This window comes from Petromyzon marinus, chromosome 40, assembly GCF_048934315.1.
Source record: "Petromyzon marinus isolate PM22_M1 ecotype Great Lakes invasive population chromosome 40, UKy_Petmar_22M1.pri1.0, whole genome shotgun sequence".
Classification (NCBI taxonomy): domain Eukaryota; kingdom Metazoa; phylum Chordata; class Hyperoartia; order Petromyzontiformes; family Petromyzontidae; genus Petromyzon; species Petromyzon marinus.
In genome coordinates, this window is record NC_133706.1 from 12654543 (window position 1) to 12671955 (window position 17413).

The 17413-nt window shown below is 53.4% G+C and overlaps 2 protein-coding genes across 3 annotated transcripts in view; one reads left to right on the forward strand and one right to left on the reverse strand.

The window, feature by feature from the left end:
* The window catches only part of LOC116950846 (inositol hexakisphosphate and diphosphoinositol-pentakisphosphate kinase 2-like), a 38987-nt gene extending 25270 nt beyond the window's left edge, over positions 1-13717 (reverse strand). Inside the window, exons 1-8 of one of the 2 annotated variants that reach the window (XM_032968960.2) lie at positions 13547-13717; positions 7614-7728; positions 6638-6833; positions 6320-6410; positions 5810-5895; positions 4653-4807; positions 3720-3821; positions 2096-2257 (exon numbers count right to left, since the gene is read on the reverse strand). In XM_032968960.2, the coding sequence (XP_032824851.2) occupies positions 2096-2257; positions 3720-3821; positions 4653-4807; positions 5810-5895; positions 6320-6410; positions 6638-6833; positions 7614-7728; positions 13547-13716 (1077 nt within the window). In that variant the 5' untranslated portion in view covers position 13717. The remainder of the gene's footprint in view (positions 1-2095; positions 2258-3719; positions 3822-4652; positions 4808-5809; positions 5896-6319; positions 6411-6637; positions 6834-7613; positions 7729-13546) is intronic. The other variant, XM_032968961.2, reaches the window with a different exon arrangement.
* Positions 13718-14137: 420 nt separating this feature from the next.
* Positions 14138-16332, forward strand: DPM3 (dolichyl-phosphate mannosyltransferase subunit 3, regulatory). The gene is made up of 2 exons (XM_032968825.2): positions 14138-14316; positions 15601-16332. Exon 2 carries the CDS (start codon positions 15607-15609, stop codon positions 15877-15879), a length of 273 nt encoding a protein of 90 aa, XP_032824716.2. The 5' UTR covers positions 14138-14316; positions 15601-15606; the 3' UTR covers positions 15880-16332.
* The last annotated feature ends 1081 nt before the right edge of the window (positions 16333-17413 follow it).

Genomic DNA, 17413 nt, shown 5'->3' on the forward strand with positions numbered 1-17413 from the left:
TGTGAGAGTGTGTGTGAGTAGGGTTTGTATGTTCTCCCCCTGTTCTACAGAGTGAGTGTGAGTAGGGTTTGTATGCTATCCCCCTGTTCTACAGAGTGAGTGTGACAGTGTGTGTGAGTAGGGGTTGTATGTTCTCCCCCTGTTCTACAGAGTGAGTGTGAGAGTGTGTGTGAGTAGTGTTTGTATGTTCTCTGCCTGTTCTACAGAGTGAGTGTGAGGGTGTGTGTGAGTAGGGTTTGTATGTTCTCCGCCTGTTCTACAGAGTGAGTGTGAGAGTGTGTGTGAGTAGTGTTTGTATGTTCTCCGCCTGTTCTACAGAGTGAGTGTGAGGGTGTGTGTGAGTAGGGTTTGTATGTTCTCCGCCTGTTCTACAGAGTGAGTGTGAGAGTGTGTGTGAGTAGTGTTTGTATGTTCTCCCCCTGTTCTACAGAGTGGGTGTGAGAGTGTGTTTGAGTAGTGTTTGTATGTTCTCCCCCTGTTCTACAGAGTGAGTGTGAGGGTGTGTGTGAGTAGGGTTTGTATGTTCTCCGCCTGTTCTACAGAGTGAGTGTGAGAGTGTGTGTGAGTAGTGTTTGTATGTTCTCCGCCTGTTCTACAGAGTGAGTGTGAGGGTGTGTGTGAGTAGGGTTTGTATGTTCTCCGCCTGTTCTACAGAGTGAGTGTGAGAGTGTGTGTGAGTAGTGTTTGTATGTTCTCCCCCTGTTCTACAGAGTGGGTGTGAGAGTGTGTTTGAGTAGTGTTTGTATGTTCTCCCCCTGTTCTACAGAGTGAGTGTGAGAGTGTGTGTGAGTAGGGTTTGTATGTTCTCCCCCTGTTCTACAGAGTGAGTGTGAGAGTTTGTGCGAGTAGGGTTTGTATGTTCTCCCCCTGTTCTACAGAGTGAGTGTGAGAGTGTGTGTGAGTAGTGTATGTATGTTCTCCCCCTGTTCTACAGAGTGAGTGTGAGAGTTTGTGCGAGTAGTGTTTGTATGTTCTCCCCCTGTTCTACAGAGTGAGTGTGAGAGTTTGTGCGAGTAGTGTTTGTATGTTCTCCCCCTGTTCTACAGAGTGAGTGTGAGAGTTTGTGCGAGTAGTGTTTGTATGTTCTCCGCCTGTTCTACAGAGTGAGTGTGAGAGTTTGTGCGAGTAGGGTTTGTATGTTCTCCCCCTGTTCTACAGAGTGAGTGTGAGAGTTTGTGCGAGTAGGGTTTGTATGTTCTCCCCCTGTTCTACAGAGTGAGTGTGAGAGTTTGTGCGAGTAGGGTTTGTATGTTCTCCCCCTGTTCTACAGAGTGAGTGTGAGAGTTTGTGCGAGTAGGGTTTGTATGTTCTCCCCCTGTTCTACAGAGTGAGTGTGAGAGCTGTGCGAGTAGGGTTTGTATGTTCTCCCCCGTTCCCTCCCACAGTTAAATTCCACACACACCGGTATCAGCCAAAAACACCCCAATGGTGAAAAAATCACCTGCAAATAAATCTCCATCGAGATCACACAAAGCAGCACCAGCAACATCGCTCCCCCGCTACGGCAAACATTTGGCAGGACCCGCCACGGTGCCGAGATGTTGACTACCTTGCCTGGTATACAGGAGGTCGTGGGTGCGATCCCAACCCTGATGCCAGTAAATTTGGAGTTTGCATGTTCTCCCCGTGTTTGCGTGGATTTTTAGAATCAACATGCGTTTAGAGTTTTTGGCTGCTATAAATGTCAACAAGAGGTGCCACTTTGTTGAACTATCATTTGTGATAGCCAGGTCGCTTCTGAAAAAGCGCTATATAGCTCAGTGGGCCTTAAAATAGTAACAATATCGTTTTAGTGTAAGAGTTCTGAGACTTGGCGAGGCTCCCCCAGGGTAAGCCAGGTGCTGCGGCCAGCTGGGAGCGTGCTCGCCGCTCAATCCCACAGGTGCGCACTGACTGCCGCCCCTAGCGGGAAAATAAAAGTTGCTCGGGCATCCAACTGCCTCAAAGTGCTCCGAGCCCGCCACTGCCCGGCAGCATCCTTCACGAGCCTCCTCCACAGAGGTCGATCTCGACACCGCTGGGCCGGGCAGGTGGGCAAGGGGGGAGGGGGCAAACAAGTGGGCAGGCGGGCGGACGGGCGAGTCGGGGCTCGTACCTTGAAGGCGAGGCACACTTTGCGGGCGATGAGCTTCTCGCGGGCGTTGAGGATCACCGGGTAGCGCACCTCCTTGCCCTCGGCGTCGCGCTCCACCTTCCCGTCGAGCGCCGGCGACTTGCGCGCCTCCGCGTGCGCGTAGTCCGGCCCCACCGTGTACACCTAGGCCCGCACGGAGGGGGGCACGATCACACGCGCTCGCAACATCATCGACAACGGCAACCGGCGTTCGCCACGACGTGGCCGTGACGTCACTCCACAGGCCCTTGCGCCAGGCTAGGTGCACTTTGAGGCCATCAAATGAAGTGTGGGAGGCTCTCCCTGCTGGCAGGTGGTCGCGGAAAAGACCCAGGTCGACAGACTGAGACGAGTGGCAGATGCATCACCTGTGCTCCCAGCTGTGCCACTTTTCTGCGTTTTAGCCATCCGGCGCTCTGCCCATTGTTGTGAGGATCGCTCCTCTGGGAAAACGCTGCCTAGAGTTGCTGGACTGCCCAGTACCTAGCCTGTCACTCCACAGTAGCATCCTTCACGAGCCTCCTTCACAGAGGTCGATCTTGACACCACTGGTGCCAATCATCGGCAAACAGAGGGTGCCTGGACATGTGGGCTATATCCCTCTCCAAAGACAAAGATCCCCCGTGTAGCCGTTAGCTGACTGTTGGGGCAAGTGCTGTTAGCGAGCGCCTTTTAAGGCCGAAACAGCACGCGAAGAAATGTGTGGTCAGCACCAGTCCCGGCTGCCATTGTCTCCTCAGTGCTGATGCTTGCACACCGCACCAGGTACTAATTTAAGCCTGAGTCTACCTAGGGGAGGCCCAGCACCGGTTCAGATATTCGTCACTGGTGTTGGCTGTGAGCGGGAATTGAACTTGGATCACCGTGTTCTTAGCATAGGATACTCACCACTGGACCACCGCTCCCCACGCGCACACATTGATACACTCACACACACGCATCTACACACAGACACGCACATAGATACACAGACACATAGACACACACACACATACATACCAGTACACACAAACACGCACATAGATACACAGACACATAGACACTCACACACAAGTACACACAGACACGCACATAGATACACAGACACATAGACACACACACATACAAGTACACACAGACACGCACATAGATACACAGACACATAGACACACACACACATACAAGTACACACAGACACACACATAGATACACAGACACATAGACACTCACACACAAGTACACACAGAAACGCACATAGATACACAGACACATAGACACACACACACACATACAAGTACACAGACACACACATAGATACACAGACACATAGACACACACACATACAAGTACACACAGACACGCACATAGATACACAGACACATAGACACACACACACACATACAAGTACACACAGACACACACATAGATACACAGACACATAGACACTCACACACAAGTACACACAGACACGCACATAGATACACAGACACATAGACACACACACACATACAAGTACACACAGACACATAGACACACACACACATAGACACACACATACAAGTACACACAGACACACACATAGACACACACACACATAGACACACACACATACAAGAGCGCCGATTACCTTCACGTCGGTGCCATCGGTTGGCATAAACTCCTCGTACAAGTACGAGCCTGTCTTGCGCACGTTGCTCTCCGGGTAATACACGCTGCTCCGGCTGCCAATCTGCCAACACGCACAAAGATAAAGCTCTCCCCGTGCATCCCATACACGCTGTTTGGGGCAAGTGCAGTTAGCGAGCACCTATAAAGGCTAGCAGGTCGTCGTCATTCTAAAATTATGTTGGCAGCAAGCGGGAATGGAACTCGGCTCGTGAGGTTCTAACCACTGTACCACAGCTCCCTACAACACACAACACTCACAAAGACAAGGTCCCCCATACAGCCATGAGCAGACTGTTTGGGAAGTGCCGTTAGCGAGCGCCTATGAAGGCTGGCACAGCGCACGAGGTGCGCTGTGCCAGCCTTCAAGGGTGGCCAATACCATGCCAGGCCGCCTTTGTCTCCGAAGTGGCGATGTTTGCATACCGCACCAGGTAATAATTTGAGGCCGAGTCGACCTAAGGGAGACCCAGGACCGGTTCAGTTAATCGTCATTTGATGTTGGCATTGAGCGAGTTACTGGGTTCGTAGTGCAGTGCGGCGCTAACCTCTACGCTACCGCTACCCTCACTCAACACACGTCGTGCACACACGCACGCACACATGCAGACAATTGCCGCATAGCACAGGGGTAGGAGGTGGCCTGCCCGGTCCTGGAATCACCCCGGAGAGGAGGCGCGTGACCAACACGTGTGCCGGCGTTGCGGCACGGAGCGTGCGTCCGGAAGCTCTCGTGGCGCTTGCCAAATTGTGCAGAATTTGGCACGGCGACGCCGGCGGCGCTCTGTTCCAACGCACTTTCTCCTGGCTCGATCTCGATGGCAAAGGCGCACTTGGCAGGACCCTAAACACGACGTCTTGAGACTCGGCGAGGACTGTCCCCGGGCGAACTCGCCTTGCGGAAGAGGCGCTGGCTGCCGCCGCCGGCCGACGTGGGATAGTAGATGTAGACGTTGTGATCCTCGGCGCACACCGGCTTCTCCACAAAGGGCTTCTGGAAGACGTCTCCGTTGATCTCCACGTGGTCCTCCCCCTCCACCAGGTCGCAGGCTGCAGCCCGGGAGGCCCGGCCGGATGGACGGCGGTGGGCGGGGGGGAAGAGACGGCGTTGAGGTTCAGCGAGCCGCGGGACGCGGCCCTCACCCCGCGTCAGTACGCAGCGATCAGCGCTCTCGGTGCGTTTTGGTGACAGTTGCGGTTGCTTTGCCCAGGAGAAGAAAGCCTCAATACATGAAGACACGAGCACGGTGCCCTTCGGTGTTGTAGAGAGCACACGGCTCCAACCCCATACTGTAAGCATCTGGCAAAGTCACCAGCAATGGTCCAAGCGATGCACGACTATACTGATGAATGTCGAAACCGCTCCAAGTTTTGCTTGTTGAACCAATGAAGCTGAATGTATGCACTCCTAGAAGGCTGATGGGATGTGTAAAAAAATTGTTTTTTTTTATGCAGAGGGACGGAGGTGGGACGGAGGCGAAATATCTGCATTGTTATTTTGTCGCTTAGATAGCAAGGCAGTGGTAGATTTGGGCGACACACTCAAGTGTGCAGCGTGGCGTGTACAAAGCTCTCACTTAGCCTTGCCCAAACCACCAGTTCAAATAACTGATTGTGTGGCCATTTTGTCATTCAAACCACCACCTGAAGGAGTTGAAAAAACGAGGCCGTCCCAAGCAGCAGAGACACAAAGACACGAGCGGAGACCGGTCTCATCATCATTAGGACTCATCAGTCCAGTCCAGTCATCAACGTTCACCGCTGTTGCAAGCCCCCCCCCGCCCCCCCCCCGCCCCCCCCGCCCCCCCCGCCCCCCCCGCCCCCCCCCGGGACGGCCACATTCTCTCAACTTTCTGGGTCGGCGGTTCCAAACGGCAACCCGGTCACAACGTTCAGTTCCATTGAGCTGGCGGTGTGGATAAGGCCGCACGAGCTCCTGCCTGCCTTCGTGTGCCGCCGAATCATCGGTCCCATTCCCGGCCCGCCCTTCGCGGTTCTGCTCTGGCGTGGGGCCTCAGGCTGCCGTGCCGCAGCCTCACGGGGGACGCTCACCGTCAGGGTGGTCCGGATTGCGGTTAAGGATGGCGTAGCGCGGCAACTCGATCCCCTCCGCTCGCAAGATCCGGTACACCTCCCTCCTGCGCACGGGCGCACCACCGACACCACCGCCACAAACACATCCAGCAGCGCACGCTCACGGCGGCCCACGTGTCCACACGCGGCTGCATTCTCCGTTCATCCAGCCGGCGGGGTTATTCATCCTGGATACTGATTGGGTGAGTTGGTGCGCGATTCAGTGCATTGGCGAGTTGGTGAATGAGTGGGTAAGGTAGGTGAGCGAGTGAGTGAGTGGGTGAAGGATTGAATGGGTGAGCGAGTGAACGGGTGACCAGCAGAACGAGTGGGTGAGCAGGTGAGATATTTCACCTGGATAGCGATTCGGTGAGCTGGTGAGAGATTGAGTACATTGGTGAGTAGGTGATTGAGAGGATAGGCGGGTGTGTGATTGAATGGGTGAATGTTGGCGCGGGGTGGAGACGGCCCGGGCATGCGGGTGCTCACCGGTCCTGGATGTGGTACTGCATGTTGAGGTCGTTGATGACAAAGGGCCTGCGCAGCTTGCTGTACGCGACCGCCTTGTCCAGCGGGAAACCTGCGGGACACGCGGCCGCTCCGCGTCAGCCAGGCCAAAGCTCCACGCGGCGCAGGGCGCTGTCCTGTTCCGGACGCGGTGCCGACCACGCAACCACTCGTGTGCCGTACCGGCCTTCACAGGTGCTACTCGCCAAGAGCGCACGCCACAACACTGCTGAGGCTATACGGGGGATCTTTGAGTTGGTGCATGCATGTGCGTGCGTGCGTGGGTGCGTGCGTGCGCACCCTTAGAATGGAAGGAGATGAGCACGTGGCAGGGCGGCCACTCGGCGACACGCGCGTGCAGGATCGTGTCCTCGGGGAAGATGCTCACGCTCAGGTAGGGGAACATGCGCAGGCGCGCCAGGATCTCGGCCATGGGCCGGGAGTGCGACTTCTTCGCCATCGCGCAGATCCCCACCACGATGAGCCGCTCCTCACGCTGCACGCACGCACAAAGATCCTCCCGGTAAAGCCTGTGACAGACTGCTAGGGCAAGTGCTCCTCGCGTGTCCCTATGAAAGCCGGCAAGGTACACGAGAGGTTGGGTGGCCACCATCACGCCCAGCTGCCTTTGTCTCCCCAGTGGCGAGTCAACCTAGAGGAGGCCCAGGACCGGTTCAGATAATTGTTACCGATCTTGGTGGCCGTAAGCGAGAATCAAACTCGTATTGCCAGGTTCGTAGCGCAGCGCGATAACCGGTACACTACCGCACGCATGCACACACGCGCTTGCACATGCTCACGCATGCACGTGCGTGCACACGCATGCACGTGCGCGTGAACACGAAAACGCGTGCCATCGCACGGCTCCCCCTTCTAGTTTCCCGTCCACACGTCGTATCGACGACAATCGCTCTAGAATCTCACCCAGATCCGAGAGAACGCTGGAAAACAAAGCGGAACAACACGGACGTACAAAAAATAAACATCTAGTTCCTGACCAAAACATCATCATCATCGCACCTCCTGGGCTTGACATTCCCCTCCCCCTCCGCCTCGAAGGCACCGGTGGACCCGTCAAGCGCATCAGAACAACAGCAGTCCAAATGCAAAACACATCCCCTTCATGAATAGAAAATTAAAAGACACAGGCGACAGTGGTGCAACTTGTGGCCATGGAACACAAACTCTGGACCACACAGTCACCCACTGCGCTCCTTCAACGAAGGAGGAGGAGGGAGGAGGAACAGCGAAGCCCCACAGCATGTGTAGCTCTCACCTCGTCGTGATCCTTGTCGCTATCATCCGACGAGGAGTGCTCCGATCCCATTGGCCCCTCTACGTCGTCAAAGCCGCCCTCGTCCAGAGCCCCGCGCCAGCCCAACATCGTCCACCTGTGTGTGTACGTTGAACTTCTGTTGCGTCGTACATAGCCAACCATGCTAATCGCGAGGTGCACCCGAGCCGCGCGAAGCAGCGCCACACACACAGTACAGGTGTGACACACACAGTACAGGTGTGACACACAGTACAGGTGTGACACACACAGTACAGGTGTGACACACAGTACAGGTGTGACAAGGTACAGGTGTGACACGGTACAGGTGTGACAGAGTACAGGTGTGACACACACAATACAGGTATGACACACACAGTACAGGTGTGACACACAGTACAGGTGTGACAAGGTACAGGTGTGATACGGTACAGGTGTGACACGGTACAGGTGTGACACACACAATACAGGTATGACACACACAGTACAGGTGTGACACACAGTACAGGTGTGACAGTACAGATGTGACACACACACACACACAGTACAAGTGTGACACACAGTACAGGTGACACACACACGGTACAGGTGTGACACAGTACAGGTGTGACACAGTACAAGTGTGACACACAGTACAGGTGTGACACAGTACAGGTGTGACACACACACAATACAGGTGTGACACACACAGTACAGGTGTGACACAGTACAGGTGTGACACACACAGTACAGGTGTGACACAGTACAAGTGTGACACACACACAGTACAGGTGTGACACAGTACAGGTGTGACACACACACGGAACAGGTGTGACACGGTACAGGTGTGACACGGTACAGGTGTGACACACACAGTACAGGTGTGACACAGTACAGTACAAGTGTGACACACACAGTACAGGTGTGACACAGTACAAGTGTGACACACACACAGTACAGGTGTGACACGGTACAGGTGTGACACACACACGGAACAGGTGTGACACAGTACAGGTGTGACACGGTACAGGTGTGACACACAGTACAGGTGTGACACAGTACAGGTGTGACACACACAGTACAGGTGTGACACACACACGGTAAAGGTGTGACACAGTACAGATGTGACACACACACAGTACAGGTGTGACACAATACAGGTGTGACACACACACGGTACAGGTGTGACACGGTACAGGTGTAACACAGTACAGGTGTGACACACACAGTACAGGTGTGACACAGTACAGGTGTGACACACACACAGTACAAGTGTGACACAGTACAGGTGTGACACACAGTACAGGTGTGACACACACACAGTACAGGTGTGACACACACACAGTACAGGTGTAACACACAGTACAGGTGTGACACAGTACAGGTGTGAAACACACAGTACAAGTGTGTGTGACACACACACCTGTACTGTCACACAGAGTACAGGTGTGGCACAGTACAGGTGTGGCACAGTACAGGTGTGGCACAGCCGTGGTGCCCAGTTACCATGGCGATAACATCTCCCCCTCCAGCTGTTTACAGCCAAACAACTCAAAACGTGCCTCAGTAAAATGCCGTGGGTCCTAGTTCAACATACTGCCAGGTTCAATCCACTGCTGGATGAAGGCCTCCTCAAACCACCGCCACCTATCACAATCCTGCGAAATATCCACGTGCTGCTTTGAAGAAGGGTCATTGGCTGAAACGTTGCCTCCTGTACTTGTTATTTTCTTTTTCCTGCTGAAGGGCATACACACGCGCGCGCGCGTGAGACTGTTGTTAGACTGTGTTGTTAGACTGTGTTGTGAGCTAGACTGTGTTGTTAGACTGTCTTGTTAGACTGTGTTGTGCACTAGACTGTGTTGTGAGCTATATTGTGTTGTGAGCTATACTGTGTTGTGCGCTAGACTGTGTTGTTAGACTGTGTTGTGAGCTAGACTGTGTTGTGAGCTAGACTGTTGTTAGACTGTGTTGTGAGCTATACTGTGTTGTTAGACTGTGTTGTGAGCTAGACTGTGTTGTTAGACTGTGTTGTGAGCTAGACTGTGTTGTTAGACTGTGTTGTGAGCTAGACTGTTGTTAGACTGTGTTGTGAGCTAGACTGTTGTTAGACTGTGTTGTGAGCTATACTGTGTTGTTAGACTGTGTTGTGAGCTAGACTGTGTTGTTAGACTGTGTTGTGAGCTATACTGTGTTGTGAGCTAGACTGTCTTGTGAGCTAGACTGTGTTGCGAGCTAGACTGTTGTTAGTCTGTTGTTAGACTGTGTTGTGAGCTAGACTGTGTTGTGTCACTCTAAGGCTGTCACTGTCACCATCCCCGTTGCAGGATCGGATTGCGGCGTCAGCCCCAAGCCTCCCGTCACATCGCTCGACCTGGACCCAGACCTAACTCGGCCTCACGGCTGCCACTGATACAGACACACAGACATAAAGACACACAGAGACAAAGACACACAACAACCGCCATTCGCCACTAAGTAGCAGTGACGTCACCACGACGCTTGTGCCAGGCTATGTGCACCTTGAGGCCACGTGAAGTGTCGAACCCCCGCTGGCAGACCCAGATGCCACAGGTCGACTGACTGAGATGACTGGCTGATGCACCGCCTGTGCCCCCTACTGTGCCAACTTGAGGTGCTTGAGCCACCCGGCACTCCGCTCGTTGTTGTGAGCGTCGCTCCTTCGCCCTCCGTTGTTGTTGGAGGGCGACTGCCTCCAACTGCCCAGTAGCGTCCTTCACGAGCCTCCTCCACAAAGGCCGATCTTGACACCGCTGGTACCAGTCATCGGCAAGTCCACTCAGTTCCACGTCCTCCTGTACCACATCACTCCATCTCTTCTCTAGCCCGTGCAGCGCCCGTTTAGCCCCCTCAATCCGGCCGAACAAAAGCTGTTTAGGCATGCGGTGGCTGGGCATGCAGGCGACATGACCCAGCCAACGAAGCCTTGCCTGCCGGAGGAGCTCACCGATGGCACTTTGTCCACATCTTTCAAGGATTTGTGAGCTCCTCACACAATCCAGCCTGGTTAAACCCAGGATGGATCGTAGGCAGGCCAGCATAAATGTTTTTAACCGGCGAAGATGTTCCATTAGGGGTGTCCACGTTTCGCAAGTGTAGAGAAGGGAGGGAATGACCGTGGCCGAGAAAACCTGAAGCTTCGTACGGAGTGATAGACCAGGTAGCTTCCACACAGCGTTACGCAACCGATGAAAAGATAATGCCGCTTGACTGATTCGTAGTGAGACCTCTGCTGTTAAACCGGAGCCGGTCATGAACACACTGCCCAGGTATGGGAAACTCTCCACTCTCTCCACAACTGCCCCATCACAGATTGGGAGTTGTGGGGGTGGAGTGTCCGATGGTACAAAATACCCAGGCAAGTGCTTCGTTTTGGTGGGGCTGATGGTAAGGCCCCACCTCTTCATGGCACACTACAGGTTCAGCAGCAGCGCCGTAATTACCAGGTTATCGGCATACATAACGTGGTTGACCAATAGGGAGCCAACCCTTGACCGCACCCGGGCATCGATTAGCCTCCCATTGTATCTGTACCAGATGGAAATTCCTCCGGTACAGCTACTGAAGGCTTCACGAACTAGGTGGTCAAAATAGATGTTAAATAATGTTGGAGCCAGAGGACATCCCTGTCGCACCCCAAGGTGAACAGGGAATGGCTCCGACTCCCGGCCACGTAGTTTTACCCGGGCCCGCTCACCATCATGAAGGTCTTCTTTGGTTCTTTCGGTAAAGTCACGTAGAATGAGAATAAAATAATAAATTAATAAACTAAAATAACACAATAAAATTCCCACGACGTTTCGGCCACAACACAAGTGGCCTTCATCAGGTGAAGGGACGAGACTGTCTGGAGAACAGCGCTGGAGCGAACACAGCCAAGCTCAGACCGCGACCTTTTAGCTGTGTGAGAAGAAACAGAGCGCCTTGACAAAGGAATTAGCATAAAAATTCGCATTTAATTGGCGGACTTAGCATGATGAACGGTGTAGAGGGGGTGAACATGTGCAGACCGGCGAGGGGGGGAGGGGGAGTTTACATATTGATGGTGTGAAAAGGGAATTTAAGCTGCTGCGAAAGTTTGGGATACCACTACTTGAAAAAATATACTGTACCATTGAAAATTAGTTTAATGTTTGGTTCGGATAATTTAGCATTGAAATAGCTGCGTGATTAGCTTGTGACTGGTCATAGAAATAGCTATGTTAAAGTCAAGGCCTACACATCCACAGAGGCACCTAGTACAAATCAAACAGGAGAATTTAGCATTGAAATAGCTGAGTGATTAGCTTGTGACTGGTCATAGAAATAGCTATGTTAAAGTCAAAGCCTACACATCCACAGAGGCACCTAGTACAAATCAAACAGGAGAATTTAGCATTGAAATAGCTGAGTGATTAGCTTGTGATTGGTCACAGAAATGGCTATGTTAAAGTCAAAGCCTACATATCCACAGAGGCACCTAGTATAAATCAAACAGGAGAATTTAGCATTGAAATAGCTGAGTGATTAACTTGTGACTGGTCATAGAAATAGCTATGTTAAAGTCAAAGCCTACACATCCACAGAGGCACCTAGTACATGGACACCAAAGGGGCTGCAACCACTCGACTATCATATAGTAAACCGATGTGAAAAAACCTAAGTCTAAATTACATCAATATAAATGTACTCAATATATTCTTCAATAAGCTGAGCTATTCACAGTAGCTGGGTATACACTACACTATATAATGAATACCATATAGTAAACCAATAAAAAACTTAAATATAAACTACCTCAATGTTATCAATAAACTCTATATATTCTCCAATCAGCTAAGCTACCAACAATAAGTCGTTATACAGTATATCACAATGCTATATGGTGAAAAAATGGGTGGATTCTTACCCTCAACTTTAGCACCACGGATATTTTATTATTTTATTAATTTATTATTTTATTCTCATTCTACGTGACTTTAACGAAAGAACCAAAGAAGATGAATCCTTGCAGTCACGAAAGCTTTAAATTGAAAAATCATGAAGGTCCTCAATGATCGTGAGCAGAGGGTCAGGGACTCCAAAAGCACTAAGAACAACCCAGAGCCTAGGCCTACTGATGGTATAATAGGCCTTGACCAGGTCAATAAAGGAGAGATGTAGGTCTTGCTGGAATTCCCTACACCTCTGCTGTAGCAGACGGACAGAAAATATGGCATATGTGCAGGACCGCCCTTTCCTGAAACCGCATTGGGGCTCCGCAAGCCTCTCCTCAGCGTGCGTGGCAAGGCGATGTTGAATAATCCTTGCCAGGACCTTTCCCGGCCTCACACTGAGTGAGATGCCCCTGTAGTTGTTACAGTCTGTGCGGTCCCCCTTCTTAAAGAGGGAGACCACCAGGGCATCCTTCCAATCCTGCGGAACCCGTCCAGTGGTCCAGACTGTTGTTATGGTGTCATATAGGGCAGCCTGTGCACAAACGCCACCCTCCCTCAGCACAGTGACACAGAGAAACACAGACACACAGTGACACAGACACACACATAGACAAATATCCCCCGTATAGCTTTAACAGACTTTTTGGGCAAGTGCTGGTCGCGTGTAGCACCTATGAAAGCCGCACTCGGTGGGTGGGTGGCCAGCAACCACGCCCGGCCGCCTTTGTATCTCCAGTGCTAATGTTTAAACACCGCACGAGGTTCTAAATTAAGGCCGAGTCGACCTAGGGGAGGCCCAGGACCGGTTCAGATGTTCGCCACTGATATGGGCCGCGAGATAACCACACGTCACCGCTGCCCCGGAGGCCCCCTGTGCAAGATGACCCCTCTGTGCAGGCAACCCAAACTCCTTCACACAGAGACCCCCCCCCCCCTCTGCGCGGACCCCTCTCACACACAGGGGGGGACCCAAGTTGACGGGGACTCGCGCAGCAGTGCCCGCACCCCCGGGGGGGGTACCTCGATCCGTGGAATCGCTGCCACCCGACGCAAAGGGACGCGGGGCTCCCCGGTTCACGCGGGACCCGGCGCCGTAACGTGGACGCCGCCAGTGAGCAGAAGCGGCCGAGACGTGACGTAACAAATATGTTTTTGGTCTCGACGGATGACGTCGCCCACGCGGTTTTCATAAACGGTCGATGACGTCACGCGTGACGTTACCCGAACACGCGCGGGGAAATCTGCGGCGTGACGTCACGCGCTCGTGCAACGTCAACAGAGATGTAAACACGACGCGATGACGTCTCGAACGTTCAGTTGGTGGAGAGGTGGGGAGGTGTATGGTACTATTTCAGGAATATTTTGATGGTTTTTTTTCCTGGATTTTCTGTTTGCACAGTCACATAATCACTTTAAGATGTTTTCTTGTTCATGTTTTTTTTGTTTGTTGCGGTTGCACCCGATTCAAGAGCCGAATGGCTCACAGGGCTATACCAAATAAATGGAACTATGGAACTAACTATGGTTGATGATGATCGCGATGACGCCGTCGTAAAAAGAAAGCCCGTCAAACAACGCGCTGCCCTGATGACGTCATCGCGAGCCAGGGTTTGGCGAGCGGAGGCGATGACGTCATCGTCATAACGGAGCGCGCCGCGTGACGTCAGCCCGGGGCCTCGTTTCGTCCGCCGCGACTGCGGAAGCGGGAGACGGAGGCGGCGGCTCCACGCAATCCACGCTCCAAGGGCTTCGGTCTCTTCATATTCAGGCTCCAGGGCTCAGGGCTCCAGGTAATCCACGCTGCAGGGCTCCGGGCTCCACGTAATCAACATTCTAGGGCTCCACGTAGTCAGGATCCAGGGTCCAGGTATTCAGGAACCATGGCTCCAGGTTCCAGGTCTCTTGGTATTCAGGGTTCCAGGTCTCTTTGTATTCAGGGTTCCAGGTCTCTTTGTATTCAGGGTGCCAGGTATTCGCGTTTCAGGGCTCGGGGATTCCTTTCCAGATTTTAGGAATGCAGATTGCATGGACTCAGCTTGGAGGAATCCAGCTTCCAGGACATCAAGTTGTAAGGATTCAGCCTCCTGGTTCCAAGTTTTAGGGATTCAGGTTTCAGGGCTCCGGGTCCCCCCATGTGCTGAGGTTGTAGGAATCGAGGGACTGTGTTCAGGGATTGAGATCCAAGAATCCAAAGAGCCAGGTTCCTGGAATCCAGGGCTCGGAGATCCATGTTCCAGGGATTCACATTCTCGGGATGCAAGTTTGATGGATTCAGGTTCCAGGGTATCGTCGGGATTGGGGTTTTAAGAACTCAAAATTCCTGGGGTTCAGTTTCCATGATGCCAAAGCAGCCACATCTGTCCCTTCAAAAAACAAACGAGATTTGACACATCCCATCATGATTGACGATGCTGACGTTGATAGCGTTGCTCATAATGTGGATGATAAAGATGGTGCTGATGCTGATGCTGATTTAACTTATTTTTACATTTAATGAGGGCTACTAGTTCAAGGCGCTCTATGACATAGGTTACAAACATCGAATGATTTAGATGGCAAGGGCAGTGCAAGGGCCGAGAAAGGAGTGACCTAACAAGAGGGCACGTGGGGTCACGGAAGGGCTGTCGGGGGGGGACGGAGGGGAGGGAATGGGCTATAGAGAAGAGGTGAGGCTAAGGAGGGGGACTGCTTCATGTACAGGGGCAGTGCTGAGTCTATGGGGCAGTGCTGAGTCTATGGTGCAGTGCTGAGTCTATGGTGCAGTGCTGAGTCTATGGGGCAGTGCTGAGTCTATGGTGCAGTGCTGAGTCTATGGTGCAGTGTTGAGAGGCAAAGTGTGATAATTAAAGGAGAGATTGGAAATAACCCGCGCGGAAGCATTTTGAATTTGTTGGATCATGTTGATTGATGGTAATGCTTTTGTTGATGATGGTGATCATTCTCACGCTCAGCGTGCTGACGATGCTGCCCGTTCTGCTCACTCTCGCCGATGCTGCTGTCCACGCCACCTCCGCTGTCCCCCGTGCCCTCCCGCCGTGCCCTCCCGCCGTGCCCTCCCGCACGCCCTCTCGCAGGCCGCCATGACCCGCCTGTCCCGCTTTGCGCTGCGCGCGGCCTCCCTACTCGGCCTTTGGGCGGCTCTGCTGGTGGCGGGACCGGCGCTGCCGGCGCCCGTGCGGGCCGCCCTGGTGCCCCTGCCGGCCTACGCCCTGGTGCTGCTCGGCTGCTACTCGCTGGCGTCCGTGGGGATCGGCTTGGCAACGTTCGGCGACTGCCCCGATGCGGCCAAGGAGCTGGCGACGCAGATCGGGGAGGCACGCCGGGACCTCGCCTCCAAGGGCTTCTCCCTCTAGTGGAGTGGTGGGGGGAGGCGGAGGGAGGAGGCCACCCATAACCCACTACGTCTTTGCGAGAGCCCGCCGGGCCGCGGTGTTCGATGTCGGATGGCGCGGGTAGCGGACGCTGTCTGGAATATTGACTCTTTACGTGAATGATGAAAAAGAAACCTGTCGCTGGAGGTACTGGTGTACGAGAGACATTGGTGTAAGAGATGCTAGTGTAAATTTCCAAGTGTATTTTTTGAACCAAAATATACCCCAAGAGACCACGGTGAGTCTCATTTGCAAGAGTGACCTGGGTCACCAATAAGAAAAGTAAAAACGTAAACTTAAGTGCTGTACAACTATTAAGCAAATAGGAATCAGATCAAAATAAGCAAATAGCAGAGCAGAGATGACCGCATTGAAGTAAAATTGGACACGGTGCACAAACATCAACCGGTATTGAATAAAATAAACTTGCAAAAACTGTTTGCTTGGACAAATTATTCAGAGATATTAAGTTACAGATATTAAAGTGGATTCAGGGTAATACACCAGTAGAGTAACAGACCGGTGGAATACGGACACCCCCGTCACGTACACCGTGACGTACACCCCCGTCACGTACACCCCGTGACGGACACCCCGTGTGACGTACACTCCGTGTCACGGACACCCCGTCACATACACCCCGTCACGTACACCCCGTGACGGACACCCCGTGTGACGGACACCCCGTGTGACGGACACCCCGTGTGACGGACACCCCGTGTGACGGACACCCCGTGTGACGTACACCCCGTGTGACGTACACCCCCATGATGGACACCCCCGTCACATACACCCCGTGACGGACACCCCGTGACGGACACCCCGTGACGGACACCCAGTGACGGACACCCCGTGACGGACACCCTGTGACGTACACTCCGTGACGTACACCCCGTCACGTACACTCCGTGTCGTACACCCCGTCACGTACACCCCCGTGACGGACACCCCCATGACAGACACCCCCATGACGGACACCCCCGTCACGCACATCCCCATCACGTACACCCCTGTCATGTACACCCCGTCATGTACACCCCGTCTGACGGACACCCCGTGTGACGGACCCCCCGTCATGTACACCCCGTGTGACGGACACCCCGTGTGACGTGCACCCCGTGTGACGTACACCCCCATGATGGACACCCCCGTCACATACACCCCGTGACGGACACCCCGTGATGGACACCCCGTGACGGACACCCCGTGACGTACACTCCGTGACGTACACCCCGTCACGTACACTCCGTGTCGTACACCCCGTCACGTACACCCCCGTGACGGACAACCCCATGACAGACACCCCCATGACGGACACCCCCGTCACGCACATCCCCATCACGTACACCCCCGTCATGTACACCCCGTCATGTACACCCCGTGTGACGGACACCCCGTGTGACGGACACCCCGTCATGTACACCCCGTGTGACGGACACCCCGTGTGACGGACACCCCGTCACGTACACCCCGTGTGACGTACACCCCCATGATGGACACCCCCGTCACATACACC

Coding starts and splice junctions, on each gene's coding strand:
- DPM3 (XM_032968825.2), top strand. CDS start 15,607: ATGACCCGCCTGTCCCGCTTTGCGCTGCGCGCGGCCTCCCTACTCGGC.